At 38.2% G+C, this 15,046-nt stretch overlaps 1 protein-coding gene across 1 annotated transcript in view; it reads left to right on the top strand.

Moving 5' to 3' along the window:
• The window catches only part of MFSD14B (major facilitator superfamily domain containing 14B), a 229,939-nt gene that overhangs the window by 183,230 nt on the left and 31,663 nt on the right, over positions 1–15,046 (top strand). The window contains exons 4-5 of the mRNA XM_007953001.2: positions 8,094–8,221; positions 11,362–11,476. Coding sequence (XP_007951192.1) covers positions 8,094–8,221; positions 11,362–11,476 — 243 coding nt within the window. The remainder of the gene's footprint in view (positions 1–8,093; positions 8,222–11,361; positions 11,477–15,046) is intronic.

The following is a 15,046-nucleotide window of genomic DNA, read 5'->3' as shown; positions in this document are numbered from 1 at the left end:
TTTTTTTTATGCTTTTGAAAGTTTATTGGATAATTGCATTTAGTTACTATTTTGTCAAATTAGAACCTACAAAATGATGTCAGAATTACTGGCTAAGTAATATGTCACCTTAAACACCTAGTTGGACTAGGAGGTTAATTGTACTGAAATGACTGTGGTTAACTGTTGGTTCAATTCACCATCCACACCCTGAGACCTACACACCATGTTTTATCTAGTACGTTCAGGCTGTGGTTGCATAATATGAATATTTCAGATGAAGAACAGGTCTTTGTCAGTTTGGTTTTAATTTTTTAATTGTTCTCATTTGCCAGTTGTACTGTCCATCTTGCTAATGAAGGGCACTTGCTCACTCACTCAATGTACAAAATTATACAATTATAGATCTGATAATTTGGCCTGATAGGATGGATCTAGGACAAATTATGTACTAAACAAAAAGCTCTGGGACAGAAGATAGTCTTTGACTTTTAGGAAATAAGTATTTCCCAAAGAGGGAAGTATTTTATTAAATTATATTTTGTTGTTGTTAGTTACCATCTAGTCCGTTCTGACTCATGGTAGCCCCATGTATGCAGAGTAGAACTGGTCCATAGGGTTGGTCTGTAGGCTGTGATCTTTTAGAAACACATCTTCAGGCCTGTCTTCCAAGGCATCCCTATGTGTTCCAAACAGTCAACTTTTTGGCTAGTAGTTAAGCACTTAACTGTATTTTAACAACTTGATAAAAAAGATTCTCCCAGAGTATATTTCATTTTCTTTTGTTGTAACTAAGAGTTTTTGTTTACATAATATTATTTAAAGAATGACTAAATTATAGTTTAAATCCATAATCTAGAATATACTGTCTCTTCTCTCCAAAAACTATGTTATTTTAAGTAACTTTAATGAGTGGCCTTCTCATATCCTTTGTTTAAAACTGACATACACTCTGTGTTTTAAAGCAATGTATGAAATCTGAAATCAGAACTGTACAAAAACTTTTCTTGTTTTTTTTTGTGCTTAAAAAGCTTTTATTACTGTTGTAATTTCTTTTGCCATGCCCTCTTAAATTTATTTACATAGTTTTCTTGACCAGTTCTGTACTAACTAGATATTTGGATACATGACACTTTTAAGAGAATTTTGAAAAGATTTTTTTTTCTAAAATTCATGAACCTGGTAGATAAAAACCCTAAATTTAAGCCCTGCTTTTGTAGTCTTTTTAGCTCTGAATTTAACATAAATCATTTAATTCTCATTCTTTGTTACTTTTTTTTCTTGATAGGAGAACAAACCTAATACCCTTGAAGTCCATTATGGCTCAAAAATTGCAAAATTTGATTCCAGAAGCATGGGTTATTGTTCATTTCAGAGGAAACAAAAAGCTTTTCTTCTCTGCTTACCTTCCCTCACTCTAATCCTCCTCTCCAACTCATTTTATTTCAGTTTACATGTGTCCATCTTGCACCCTGGTTTGAAGGGGTGGCTTATAACGGTTCAGAATCCTGTTCTTTTTTGGAAACTTTATGAATTGATTTCCTATTAAAAATTCTACTCAATTCACCAGATATCTTTGAAAGTTCAGATTTATTTGTCAGATTCTGTGATAGGTACTAAGGAGCTCTGGTGCTGCAGTGGTTAATGCATTTAGCTGTTAACCAGAAGTTTGGTTATTCTGACCCACCAGCTGCTATGTAGAAGAAAGATGAGGCATTCTTCTTCTATAAAGATTTATAGCCCTGGAAACTTGTATGGGGCAGTTCTCCTCTATCCTGTAAGGTCACTATGAATTGGAATCAACTTGATTTCAGTGTATTTTTGTTTGTTTTGGTGATAGGCATCAGGGTCACAGAGATGAAAAAGAAACCTCATCTTTATGACTTTAATTTCTAATCCAACAAAGATAACCAAATAGCAAATAATTGTTATTGAGTGTTATAATAGAAGAGATCTGTACCAGGTGGGAAGAGTACATTTGTTTTATCCCAAACTCTGAGCAATTAACTCTGTTGAAAAGTTAAGAGTAACTGTTTGTTTGTGTTACTCATTGGGTTGTTGAGAATGACTAGTAATTTATTTGGTCCAAATGTAGAAGTACATGCACACATAGGTATGGCCTTTGCAAAGGCCAAAATAACGTGGTATGTTTGAAGTATTGCATATATCCAGAGCATAGGATATATTCAGAGGCCAATATTGGAACATCTTATATGAAAATTCCCAACACTGGTTTGTCAGTTTGTTGTACTGTGGTGGCTTGAGTGTTGCTATGGGGCTGGAGGCTATGCCATTGGTATTTCAAATACTAACAGAGTGACCCATGGTAAAGAGATTAAGTGACCCAGACTAAGACTGGGAAGGACAGAGCCATCCACTTCTGAAAAAACTTGGCTCATGAATACCTTTTGGATAGCAGCGAAAAACACTGTCTGATATATTACTGGGACAATTTATGAATAGCTGTGAAACTTTGTCTGATATAATGCCAGAAGATGAACCCCTAAGGTTAGAAGGCACTCAATATAATAGCTGCCTGCTGAAAGTACAGTCGACCTTAATGACATGGAGGAGTAAAGATTTCAGGGCTTCCATTTGTTGATGGGATATGACTCAAAATGGGAAGAAATAGCTACAGACATCCATTAATAATTGGAACAGGGAACATATGAAGTATGAATCTATAAAATTGGAAGTTGTCAAAAATGAAGTGGAATGCATAAAGGTCAGTATCCTAGGCATTGTTGTTGTTGTTATTTGCCGTCGAGTCAGCCGTGACTCATAGCAACCCCTCCTTGGGTTTCCGAGGCAGTATCACTACGGAAGTAGGATTGCCCAACCTTCCTTCCGAGGAGTGGCTGGTGGGTATGAACTGCCAGCCTTCTGGTTAGCAGTCAAGTGCCTTAGGCACTATGCTACCAGAGCTCCTATCATAGGCATTAGTGAGGTGAAATGGACTGCTATTGGCCATTTTGCATCAGTCATATGGTCTGCTGTGTGGGGAATGACAAATTGAAAAGGAATGGCATGATATTCATTGTCAAAAAGAATCTTTCAAGATCTATCCTGAAGTACAATGCTGTCAATGATAGGATAATATCCATATCCCCACAAGGAAGATCAGTTAATACTACTGTTATTCAAATGTACATACCAGCCACTAAAGGCAAGGATGAAGAAATTGAAGATTTTTACCAACTTCTGCAGTCTGAAATTGACCAGACATTCAATCAAGTTATATTGGCTATTACTGGTGATTGGAATGCAAAAGCTGGAAACAGAAAAATCACCAATAGTTGGAAAACAGAACCTTGGTGATAGAAATGACACTGGAGATTGCATGATAGAATCTTGCAAGAACAATGACTTATTAATCGCAAATACTTTTTTTTTCAGCAACATAAAAGTCAGCTATACACGTGACCTCACCAGACAGAATACATGGGAATCAGGTCTACTGTATCTGTGGAAAGAGACAATGGAGAAGCTCAGAATAATCTGCCAAAACAATTACAGAAGCTGACTGTGGAACAGACCATCAATTGCTCATATGGAAGTTGACGTTGAAGCTGAAGAAAAGGAAAATGAGTCCACGACAGCCAAAACGTGGCCTTGATTATATCCCACCTGTATTTAGACACCATCTAAAATAGATTTGATGTGTCAAAGACCAGTGACCAAAGACCAGATGAGTTGTGGGATGACATGAAGAACATCATACATGAAGAAAGCAAACAGTTATTAAAAAGACAGGAAAGGAAGAAAAGACCAAAATGGATGTCAGAAAAGACTCTGAAACTTGCTCTTGAATGGAAAGTAGCTAAAGGAACTGGAAGAAATAACAAGGTGAAACAGGTAAACAGACGATTTCAAAGGGCAGCTCAAGAAGTCAAAGTAAAGTATTATAATGAAATGTGCAAAGACCTGGAGTCAGAAGACCAAAAAAGAAGGAACATGCTCAGCATTCCTCCAGCTGAACGAACGGAATTCAAGCCTCAAGTTGCAATATTGAAGAATTCTGTTAGCAAAATATCGAGTGATGCAGGAAGCATAAAAAAATGATGGAAAGAATACAAGTGACTGTACCAAATGGAATTGGTGGATGTCCAACTATTTCACGAAGTAGTAGCCTGTTATCAAGAACCAATGGTACTGAAGGAAGAAATCCAATCTTCACTGATAGAATTGGCGAAAAACAGGGCTCCAGAAATTGACAGAATAGCCATTATGATGTTTTAGCAAATGGATGCAGCACTAGAGCTGCTTATTTGTTTATGTCATGAATTTTGGAAGATAGCTGCCTTGCCAACTGACTAGAAGAGAACGATATTTGTGCTCATTCCAAAGAAAGGTGATCCAAAATAATGTGGAAATTATTGAACAATATCATTAATACCACATGCAAGTAAAAATTTTGAAGATAATTAATTAAAAAATGATTTCACAGTATATTGAGAGGGAACTCCCAAAAATGCAAGCTGAATTCAGAAGAGGAGGTGGAATGAGAGTTATCATTGATATAATGTCCAGTGGATCTTGGGTATAAGCAAAGAATACCATGAGGAACCTGGACGCCCACCAAGAAGCTGTTGTTGGAACAGAACAAGGAGATACTGCATGGTTTCAGATCAGGAAGGGAGTGTGTCAGGGTCATAGCCTTTCACCATACGTATTCAATCTGTATGCTGAGCAGATAATCCAAGAAGCTGGACTATATGAAGAAGAACACGACATTGGGATTGGAGGAAGACTCATTGACAACCTGCAATATACAGATGACACAACCTTGCTTTCTGAAAGTGAAGATGACTTGAAGCACTTACTGATGAAGATCAAAAACTACAGACTTGAGTATGAATTATACCTCAACATAAAGAAAACAAAAAGCCTCACAACTGGACCAGTATGTAGCAACATGATATGTGGAGACAAGATTGAAGTTGTTAGGAATTTCGTTTTACTTGGATCCACAGTCAACACCCGTGGAAGCAGCTGTCAGGAAATCAGAAGTCATATCGCACTAGGCAAGTTTGTTGTAAATGATCCCTTTAAAGTGTTAAGAACCAAAGATGTCACTTTGAAGTCTAAGGTACACCTAACCCAAGCCATGGTATTTTCAGTTGTCTCATATGCATGGGAAAGCTGGACAGTGAATAAGAAGAACTGAGGAGGAGCTGATACCATTGTGTGGTGTTGGGGAAGAGTACTGAAAATGAACTGCTGAAGAATGAACAAATCTGTCCTGGAAGAAGTGCAGCTGGCATGCTCCTTGGAAGCAAGAATGGCCAGACTTCATCTCACCTACTTTGGTCATGTTGTCAGAAGAGACCATTCCCTGGAGAGGAATATCAAGCTTGGTAAAGGTGGTAAAGGTGGAGGGTCAGTGAAGAAGGGGAAGACCCTCAAGGAGATGGGTTGACACAGTGACTGCAATGATGGGCGCAAGTATAGTAAAGATTGTGAGGCTGGCACAGGATCAGGCAGTGTTTCCTGCAGTTGTACACAGGGTCACTATTATTCAGAACCCACTCAACAGCTCTGTGATAGTTAAGGTTGTGTGTCAACTTGCTTGGGCTATGGGTTTGAGTGGCTGGGCAGCTGAATGTAGTTATTCCCCATGGTGAGACTGGTAATCAATCCATGGTGGAATTTTCTGTGAGCAGCTTAGTAACTGCCTTCAGGGTGTACCCTGTTCCCAGCATATAAGAAGCAGCTTTGAGAATTGTCTCTCAACTTCTTGGCACAAGATCCTGCTTTTGGCCGAGTCATCAGTGGTCTACCATGTTGTCTGCCAATTTTGGGACTGTTTCTGGACTTGGAACTAGTGGCGTGCCTTGTTGCTTGATAGTCTTGGAACTCTGTGCTATTTTACTTGTTGACCTTGGGTTTGTCAGCCTCAGCAGCCAGCAGCTACCTGAGTTAAGAGACGTCTCCCACTCCAGTGGGCTGGGAGCCAGAAGCAGAGCTTAAGCCCATGGTTGAGGCCTCAAGCAGCCCCTAGAAGAGGCACTTTGAACTCAGACTTCTGGCCTCTTCAAGTGTAAGAGAATAAATCTGTTTGTTAAAGCCATCCTCTTGTGGTATTTCTGTTATAGCAGCACTAGAGAACCAAAACAGCACCTAACAGCAACATATGAAAATCCAAACACAGAAGTAAAATAATACAATTGACATCCTTGTGCCCATCACCCAGTTTCATTATTTATCAAGATTTTCCCACTTGTGTCATCCATCCCCATTCTCCCCTCAAATCCCATTTTTATCTGTAATATTTATAAAGCAAATTTCAGGAGCTCATACTTTCATCCATAAATCTTGTTGCAGACTTTAAACTCTACCCAGTGAAGAGCTGTTGAAGGATTTTAAAAAGAAGGGTTCAAAGAGCTGAGGTTTACAGCTTTATAAAGGCCAGTGATGGATGTAAAGAGGACAGATTGGAGGGAGTCAGAACTGGGTTCAGAGGTCAGCCAGTAAAGAAACTATCTTACAATTTAATTCAGGGAAGAAATGATGAGGGCTTCTGAGCTGAAGTATGTCTAGCAGGGGATGCAAGGAGAGGATGAAGAAGAGAGAATCTGAAAATAGCCTTTGGGGAGTGGACAGTTGGAGGGAGAAAGTTTTAGATACCTTCTTATCTAAGGTGGGAAATGTGAAAGGATGGTGAGGTTTACAAGGGAGTGACGTGTTGTGAAATATCCAAATAGAAAAGTCCACTTGGCTATAGGTACAGATCTCAGAAGAAAGGTTCCTACTAGAGAGAGATTGCAAACCAGTTGTGCATAACGTAGATGTTGAGGTATCTCAAAAGAAAGATCTGGTGACCTTCTGAAACACTGTTATTGTTGTTGTTATGTGCTGTTGAGTCAGACCCGACTCATAGAGACCCCGCCTTGGGTTTCCAAGGCAGTATCACTGTGGAAGTAGATTGCCCAATCTTCCTTCCGAGGAGTGGCTGGTGGGTTTGAATTGCCAGCCTTCTGGTTAGCAGTCAAGTGTCTTAAGCACTATACTACCAGAACTCTCTGAAACACTAGCCATTGGAAATGCTATGGAGCACAGTTCTCTCACACATAGGATCTCTGTGAATCAACAACTGGTTTAGTGGCTGTATGTGCAAACATAGCATGTGAAGTGAGGGCGAAGGCTTGAGAAATCCTGGTGGTTACCACCATGATCTTAGTGGTCAGCCTGTGACCATCTTGTAGGGTTGTGAGGATGGATGAGTAATTGATAGGAGCATGGCCAGTGCAGAGTAACTGGCAAATAGTGGGTAAGTAGCTCTGGTAGCATAGTGGGAGCTCTAATAGCGTAGTGCCTAAGGCATTGACTGCTAACTAGAAGGCTGGTGGTTCAAACCCATCAGCCACTCCTCGGAAGGAAAGTTGAGCAATCTGCTTCCATAGTGATACTGCCTCAGAAACCAAAGGAGGGGTTGCTATGAGTCGGATCTGACTTGAGGGCAATGGGTTTGGTTTGGTAGTAAGTATTAGTTTCTTTACTTCCTTTGCTTATATATTATGTTATCTATGTCAGCTCCCTTCCCCTAAGCCTCAACTTTGTTGTTAAAGTTTCACTATCTCCTTCCTGAATTTAACAGGCATGTACAACCTGTATATTGATTGACAGAGAATCTGCTTTTCTTTAGACATTTAGCATATGCATACTGGTTCTGTTAATCCCCTTTAGACTGCAAACCCTTTGAGAGCAGAAGGCTTGTATTCGTTTGAGCTTTGCACATATTGGATATGTAGTACATACGTGTTGAAATGAACTGCATTTCTGGCTTCTTTCCATATTCTTGGTGTGTATGCATCTTAAGAGCCAATTGTGGGTATATATATGTGATGCATATACTCACCTCTCTTTTCAAACTTTTTCTGAAAAATAAGATTTTTTTTTTTTTTTAACCCCCTTTCTTCCCTTTAGCATGTTTACAAATTTTTAAAGAAATTTTAAAAGGTCACTTTGCAGTTAGAAATAGTTTGTATTTAATGTTTCCGATTCTGTTTTAGGACCAATAAAATGAACTGTAGCTAATGCATTTAGAAAGTAAGAATTACAGGTAATTGGGGATCAGATTATAAATCTAACCTTTGTTTCTTTTTCTTCTCCAGGGCCTGTTATCTTTTCTGAGTGCCCCTCTCATAGGTGCTTTGTCTGATGTGTGGGGAAGGAAGCCCTTTCTCATTGGCACAGTCTTCTTTACCTGCTTCCCAATCCCACTGATGAGAATCAGCCCATGGTGAGTGGTTCAGCACCCTCTGCCATCATGACCCTATCTTGGGTAACATGTAAATAATAATGAATCTACATAGCACTTCTTAACCATTTCCAAGCAGTTGTATCTGTGTTTTTATTTTATTTTAATGCTTTAGTAATCCTAAAAGACAGGTTGGGTAATTGCCTTCAAGCCTGTTTTATACCTGGGAAAAAGAAGACATTACAAAATGAAGTCTAAGATTAGTTATTTAGGTGAAGAAATAGAAATAAAACATGGCTGTAAGGGTAGCTATTGTTGCTATGAGTTCAGTGATCTGAGTTCAGTGCCAGGAATGCACTCACTGTTGTAGTTCACTTGACTGAAAATTTATTATTTTGTCAGCTCTTCGCTTTTGGGTACTGATATGAACATACCTTATATCATAATAGGCAGGAGTCACTTTTGTGTATACTGTAGTAAAACAAAATAGACTACTGTTGTTAGGTTTTGTCAAGTCAGTTTCAACACAGAACAAAACACTGCCTGGCCTACACCATGCTCACAGTTGTTGCTATGCTTGACCCCATTGTTGTAGCCACTGTGTCAATCCTCCTTGAAAGTATTCCCCTTTTTTTTGCTAACCCTCTGGTTTAGCAAGCATGATACTGTTCTCCCGTGACTGTCTCTCCTGACAACAAGATCAGAGTACAAGAGATAAAGTCTGGCCATTCTTGCTTCTGAGGAGTATTCTGGCAGTACTTCTTCTAAGACATTGTTCTGGGAGTCCATGGTATTTTCATTGTTCTTTGCCAGTACCACGGTTCAAATGAATCAATTTTTCTTCAGTTTTCCTTATTCATTGTCCAGCTTTCATATGCATTGGAGGCTATTAAAAATAGCACTTGGGTCAGACACACCTTAGTCTTCAAAGTGACATCTTTGCTTGTAGACTGTTTAAAGAGGTCTTTTGCAGCAGACTTGCCTGATGGAACATGTCCTTTGATTTTGTGATTGCTGCTTCATGGGAGTTAATTGTGGATAAAATGAAATCCTTGAAAATGTCAGTCTTCATTTATCATGATGTTGCTTATTGGTCCAGTTGTGAGGATTTTTGTTTCCTTTCTGTTGAATGCATACTGAAGGCTGTTGTCTTTGATCTTTATCAGTAAGTACTTCAGGTCTTCACTTACAACAAGCTGGGTTGTGTCATCTGCATATTGCACGTTGTTAGTTCTGATGCCCATGTTCTTCTAAATATAGTCCAGCTTCTCAGATTATTTGCTCAGTGTACAGATTGAATAAATATGGTGAAAGGATGAAACACTGATGTATACCCTTTCTGATTTGAAACCATGCAGTAGCCACTTGTCCTGTTAAAACAGTGGCCTCTTGATCTATGTATAGGTTCCGCATGAGCACGATTAAGCATTATGGAATTCCTATTCTTTGCAGTTTACCCATAATTTGCTATGATCCACCCAGTCATATGCCTTTGAATAGTCAATAAGACATAAGTAAACATCTTTTTATTTTTCTTTGCTTTCAGCTAAGATCCATGGGATATCAGCAGTAATATCCCTTGGCCCACATCTTCTTCTGAATTTGGCTGAAATTTCTGACCATTCCCTATCTGTGAATTTCTGCAGCTGTTTTTGAAAAATTGTTTTCAGCAAAATTTTAGTTACATGTGATACTAATATTCAATAATTTCTGCATTCTGTTGGCTCACAGGTTGTGGGATGGAATTTGCAAGTGAACTGTAACTTAGTTGTGTTTCTGGAGGCCAGAACAATGGTATTTTGGTCAATATTTGTTGCTCAAAGGCTTTTCCTGTGTAAAGCATGGAAATTATTTTTTGTTTGTTTTAAATGCTATTAATACATTTGCTTTCTTTTCTTTTCTTTTTTTTTTGGTCATGTATAGATATAATTTGATTATCTGAAAAGAATTTTCTGTCAACATTTGTCAAATTCTACATTAGATTATCCAGTGAGCTAGTGTTTTATTTTAATGTTCTCTAAATAATTTAAATTTTTTTTTCTTTAAAAGAATTCTAAATTCTTACACATTTCTTATTAAGCTTGATTCCTATAAATGTTACCCTTCTGTCAAAAAATGGACTCTTCTAATTGCATGGTGTTCTCTGTATATTAAATATTTATGCCAGTTATAAGTAATTTTACCTCTTTCCTTCCAATTTTTAAGCTGTTCGCTGCTTTTGCTAATACTGTTTACTAATGAATAATGTTAAATAAAAGTGATGATTATGGATTCATCTTGGTATGCATAAAGGCAATGCTGTAATGTCTCATCATTGAGAATTAGACTAGTTTTTGGCTTGACAAATACTCCTATTTTATTTAGAATTTTTCTTTTGTAAAATCAATAATTTTATCACATGCCATTTTTCAAATCAATGGAGATTGTTTGATTTTTCTTCATGTATCTATTAAAACATGATAAATTACATTAATAAAATTTCAAATACTGAAAAATCCTGTGTTCTTGGAAGAAACTCTGCTTTTTGTTTTGTTGATTTCTGTTTGCTGACATTTTAACTGGGTTTTTGTTTGTTAAACATCTATGAATAATGGCAGAGTTTTAATGCCTTCATTATTTAAATATTTTTCTCATGCTTTCTGTTTTTCTGGAGTTCTTTTATATTCATTCACTGTATGTTTTTCTTACCTAACACTAAGAAGGCTAGCGGTTCAAACCCATTAGCCACTCCTCAGAAGGAAGGTTGGGCAATCTACTTCCATAGTGATACTGCCTCGGAAACCCAAGGAGGGGTCTCTATGAGTCGGGCTCAACTCGATGGCAGTGAGTTTGTTTTGTTTGGTTTGGTTTAACACTAAGAAATATTGAGAGTTTCTGTTTTTCTTGTTGGCTACCTTTATAACTATGACTTTAACTCTTACCCTTTTTTAGACCACATGTCCAAAACCCACTTTGGTGAGCAATGAAAAAATTAATATGTTTCTACTATTTCCTCCCCATCTTGATTTTAAGTGATTTTATTGATTGCATATACACACACATACATACATATATACATACATTTCTATACGTATTTACACTCTTTATATGTTATTTTTGGTTTAGTTTGGTTACAAAACATAAGTAAATCAGTGTACATACACTGCCTGTCTCCTAGGTAATTAGACTAATTTTTTTTATAGGTGGTATTTTGCAATGATTTCCGTGTCTGGAGTCTTCTCAGTCACGTTTTCTGTGATATTTGCCTATGTAGCTGACATCACTCAGGAGCGTGAGCGAAGTACTGCTTATGGATGGGTAAGATAATAGATTTTATGTTTTTTAACTAAGCAGTAATTAACATTCTATTAAAAATTCACAGTAAAGTTACATTTAAAATAAGTGATAAATACCTATTTACATAAAAGGAAACTTTAAGCAATTGAAACAAAAAAAAAGACCTTATGAAAAATTAAAATACAAAAAGTAGAAATTGCTAGTAATTTGCCTAGTTTTAGTGTTGGAAGATTAGCAAGAATATGTGAGTTATTTGTAAAGTTCAAAAAAAAGATACAGTTTTGATTTGTTTCTTGTTAGCTGATCTCTTGAGATCAGAAGTCTGTGTGCACCTGTGTGGTGGCTATGTTTTTGTGTCGACTTGGTTGGGCCTGGTTGAGTGGCTGGGCAGCTGGATGTAGTATTACCCATGATGAGACTAGTAATCAACTCCATGGTGGAATGTACTGTGAGCAGCTGAATAGCTGCCTTAGGGAATGTGGTCTGCTTCCTATATTTAAGCAGCAGCCTTGGGAAATGGTCTCTAGCCTGTGGCACGCTTGGACCCTGCATGTAGCCATGTTGTTGCTTAGCAGCCTGCTATGCTCTGCCGACCTTGGGACTTAAAATGGACTTAAGTTAATGGCCTGCCGTATGGTTTGGTAACATCTGAACTGTACCTCTTTACTTGTTAACCTTGGGGCTTCTCAGCCTCAGCAGCCTGCAGCTGTCCGAGTGAAGAGATGTCTATACTCCAGTGGGCCAGGAGTAGGAGGCAGTGCAGGACTTCAAGGTTGAGAGGCTTTTACCCAGCCCCTAGAGCCTGGCACTTTGAACTTGGGCTTAAATCCTCCAAATTGTAAGAATAAACACCTGTTTGTTAAGGCCATCCCATTGTGGTATTTTTGTTGTCAGAGCGGTAACCAGAACAACCTGATTTGAGTTAGTGAGGAGAATATCTCCATATTCACCCACTGTTACTGTTATCACTGGTTGTGTGTCTCGGGCACTGATTTAGGACATGATACTGTATAAAAAGGAGCATTCATCATTTAGCAAATTATTGAATAAATAACCAAAATCATAGACTTTTAAAAATAATTATATATTAGTCATTTCTAATGTTCTCACAGGTGATAATGGTATAAGCAATTATGTACAAGAAGAAAGAACTGTTAGAAGATGGCAGGCTGAAGTGTTTAGGTCAGAGTGTCATCATGACTCAGCAAATTACTATCAAGTGTTTCAGGGGAAAGAGTAGCTACAGTGTGTGGGAGAAAAGACAGTGGTAGCCAGGCACCATCTAGTGCTTCTGGTCTCATAGTCGTATAGACTACAGATCGGATGGTGTACCAGTCTCTAGGAGTAATTCTTTCCATGAATCTTTGGTTTTCTTCATTCTTCTTTGCTCTGGATGAGGAGAGACCCATCATTGCATCTAGATGGCTGCTTGCAAGCTTTTAAGATCGCAGTCGCTACTCGACAAAGTAGTTTTGTGTAGTATGTTATGCCAGTTGAACTTGATGTCCCCTGTGACTATGGTCCCGAGCCCACAGGTTCAACTACTTGGTCCCTCTGGGTAGCTGGCTGTGAACAAGAAGTGACTACAACTTTGTCCCTTGTCAGCTCTACTATAGACCTGGGAATTCAGATCACACAGATATACTTACAGGACCATTGTCTGCCAACCCTATCCTATACGTGGTACACTCCCCACTTCATAGACGTACCTAATAGCTCAGCCTGTCCACCCATCTATGCACCTGTATACCCATGTTTGCCTTCACTGACAATGCAGTACTGTATGTGGAATGCGAAAGTTGGAAACAAAGAAGAATCATAGGTAGTTGGAAAATAGGGCCTTGGTGGTAGAAATGATGCTGGAGATGGCATGATAGAATTTTGCAAGACCAATGACTTACTCATTGCAAATACCTTTTTTCAACAACATAAATGGCAGCTATACACGTGGACTTTGCCAGATGGAATATACAGGAGTCAGATCGCCTACAGCTGTGGAAAAGTGATGGAGAAGCTCAGTATCATCAAACAAAATAAGTTTGACTTTTGAACAGACCATTAATTGCTTTTATGCAAGTTCTAGTTAAAGCTGAAAAAAACTGAAATAAGTCCCGCGAGCCAAGATATACAAACTTAGTTATATCCCACCTCAATTTAGAGACCATCTGAAGAATAGATTTGATGTGTTGAACACCAGTGACCAAAGACCGGATGAGTTGAGTGATGATATCAAGAACATCATACATGAAGAAAATCATTAGTTTTTAAAAAGAGAGGAAAGGAAAAAAAGACCAATATGGATGTCAGAAGAGGTTCTGAAACTTGCTTTTGAATGAAGAGTAGCTACAGTGTGTGGGAGAAATGACTAAATAGAAGAACTGAACAGAAGATTTCAAAGTGTGGCTCGAGAAGAAGTATTAAAGTCTTATTATGATATGTACAGAGACCTGGAATTAGAATTCCAAAAGGGAAAAACATGCTTCGCATTTCTCAAGCTGAAAGAACTGAAGAAAAAAATCAAGGTTCTTGTTGGAATGTTGAAGGATTCTAGGGGAAAATATTGAATGATATTGAATGTGAAAAGGAGATGGAACACAGAGTCACACTATCAAAAAAAGTGCTCAATATCTAGTTATTTCAGAAGGTAGCATATGATTAAGAAACAGTGGTATTGAAGGAAGATGTCCAAGTTGGACTGAAGGAATTGCAGAAAAACAAGGATCCAGGAATTGATGGAATACCCACTGAGATGTTTCAACAAACAGATGCCGCAGTGGAGGCGCTTACTTGTTTATGCCAAGAAATTTCGAAGGCAGCTACCTGGCCAACCCACTAGAAGATATTGATATTTGTGCCCATTACAAGGAAAGGCGATCCCACAGAATGTATACCATGGTATTGTCAGGTACTTCATATGTATGTAAAAGGTGGACAGTGAATGTGGAAGAGCGAAGAAGAATTGATGTAAAACTTGCAGAAGTTGGAACCTGTCTAAGGCAGAAACCTGTCAGAGAAGGAAAATCCAAAATATTTTCCACTAAAATGAGCACAGCAAAAGTGTTAAGACTGCATTCTGGTAAAGGGGGATATTTTCCAAAAACCCAGAGGAACAAGGCAGTCTCATTGAGTTCTGGTTCTCACAAGTTTCACTGTGTAAGAAGTTGTTATAAGCTGACTCAAATTAAGAAATACTTTTAATAAAAATATTTTCTATTATAGGTCTATTGTTCCATTGTCTCTATCTCCAGCCCACCAGCAAATATATATTACAGACATCAAGCATCAGGTAGAATATAAAAGAAAATTATTTGGCTTTTGCTCCCGCCAATATAGAACTCTTGCATTGGCAAAGCCAGTGTGATAGCTGGAATTGTATGTCAACTTGGCTGGACCACAATTCTGAGTGGTTTAGGCAGTTGTGATGTGGGTTAGTCCCATGATGAGATTGGATGTATATGTTTTGAGCAGCCAGTCCATTGAAAGGGAGTTTCCCTAGTGGTGTGGCCTGCTTCTAATATATTTGGAAGAGCTTTTGGAAAGATTTCTTGTTTTTGCTCTTGCATGCACATTTTTGGATCCTGTATTTGGCCC

This window comes from Orycteropus afer, unplaced genomic scaffold (assembly GCF_000298275.1).
Source record: "Orycteropus afer afer isolate SDZICR_OR568_19922 unplaced genomic scaffold, OryAfe1.0 scaffold00368, whole genome shotgun sequence".
Classification (NCBI taxonomy): Eukaryota; Metazoa; Chordata; class Mammalia; order Tubulidentata; family Orycteropodidae; genus Orycteropus; species Orycteropus afer.
Note: the sequence above shows the minus strand (reverse complement) of the source record. Positions and strands in the feature narration are given on the sequence as shown.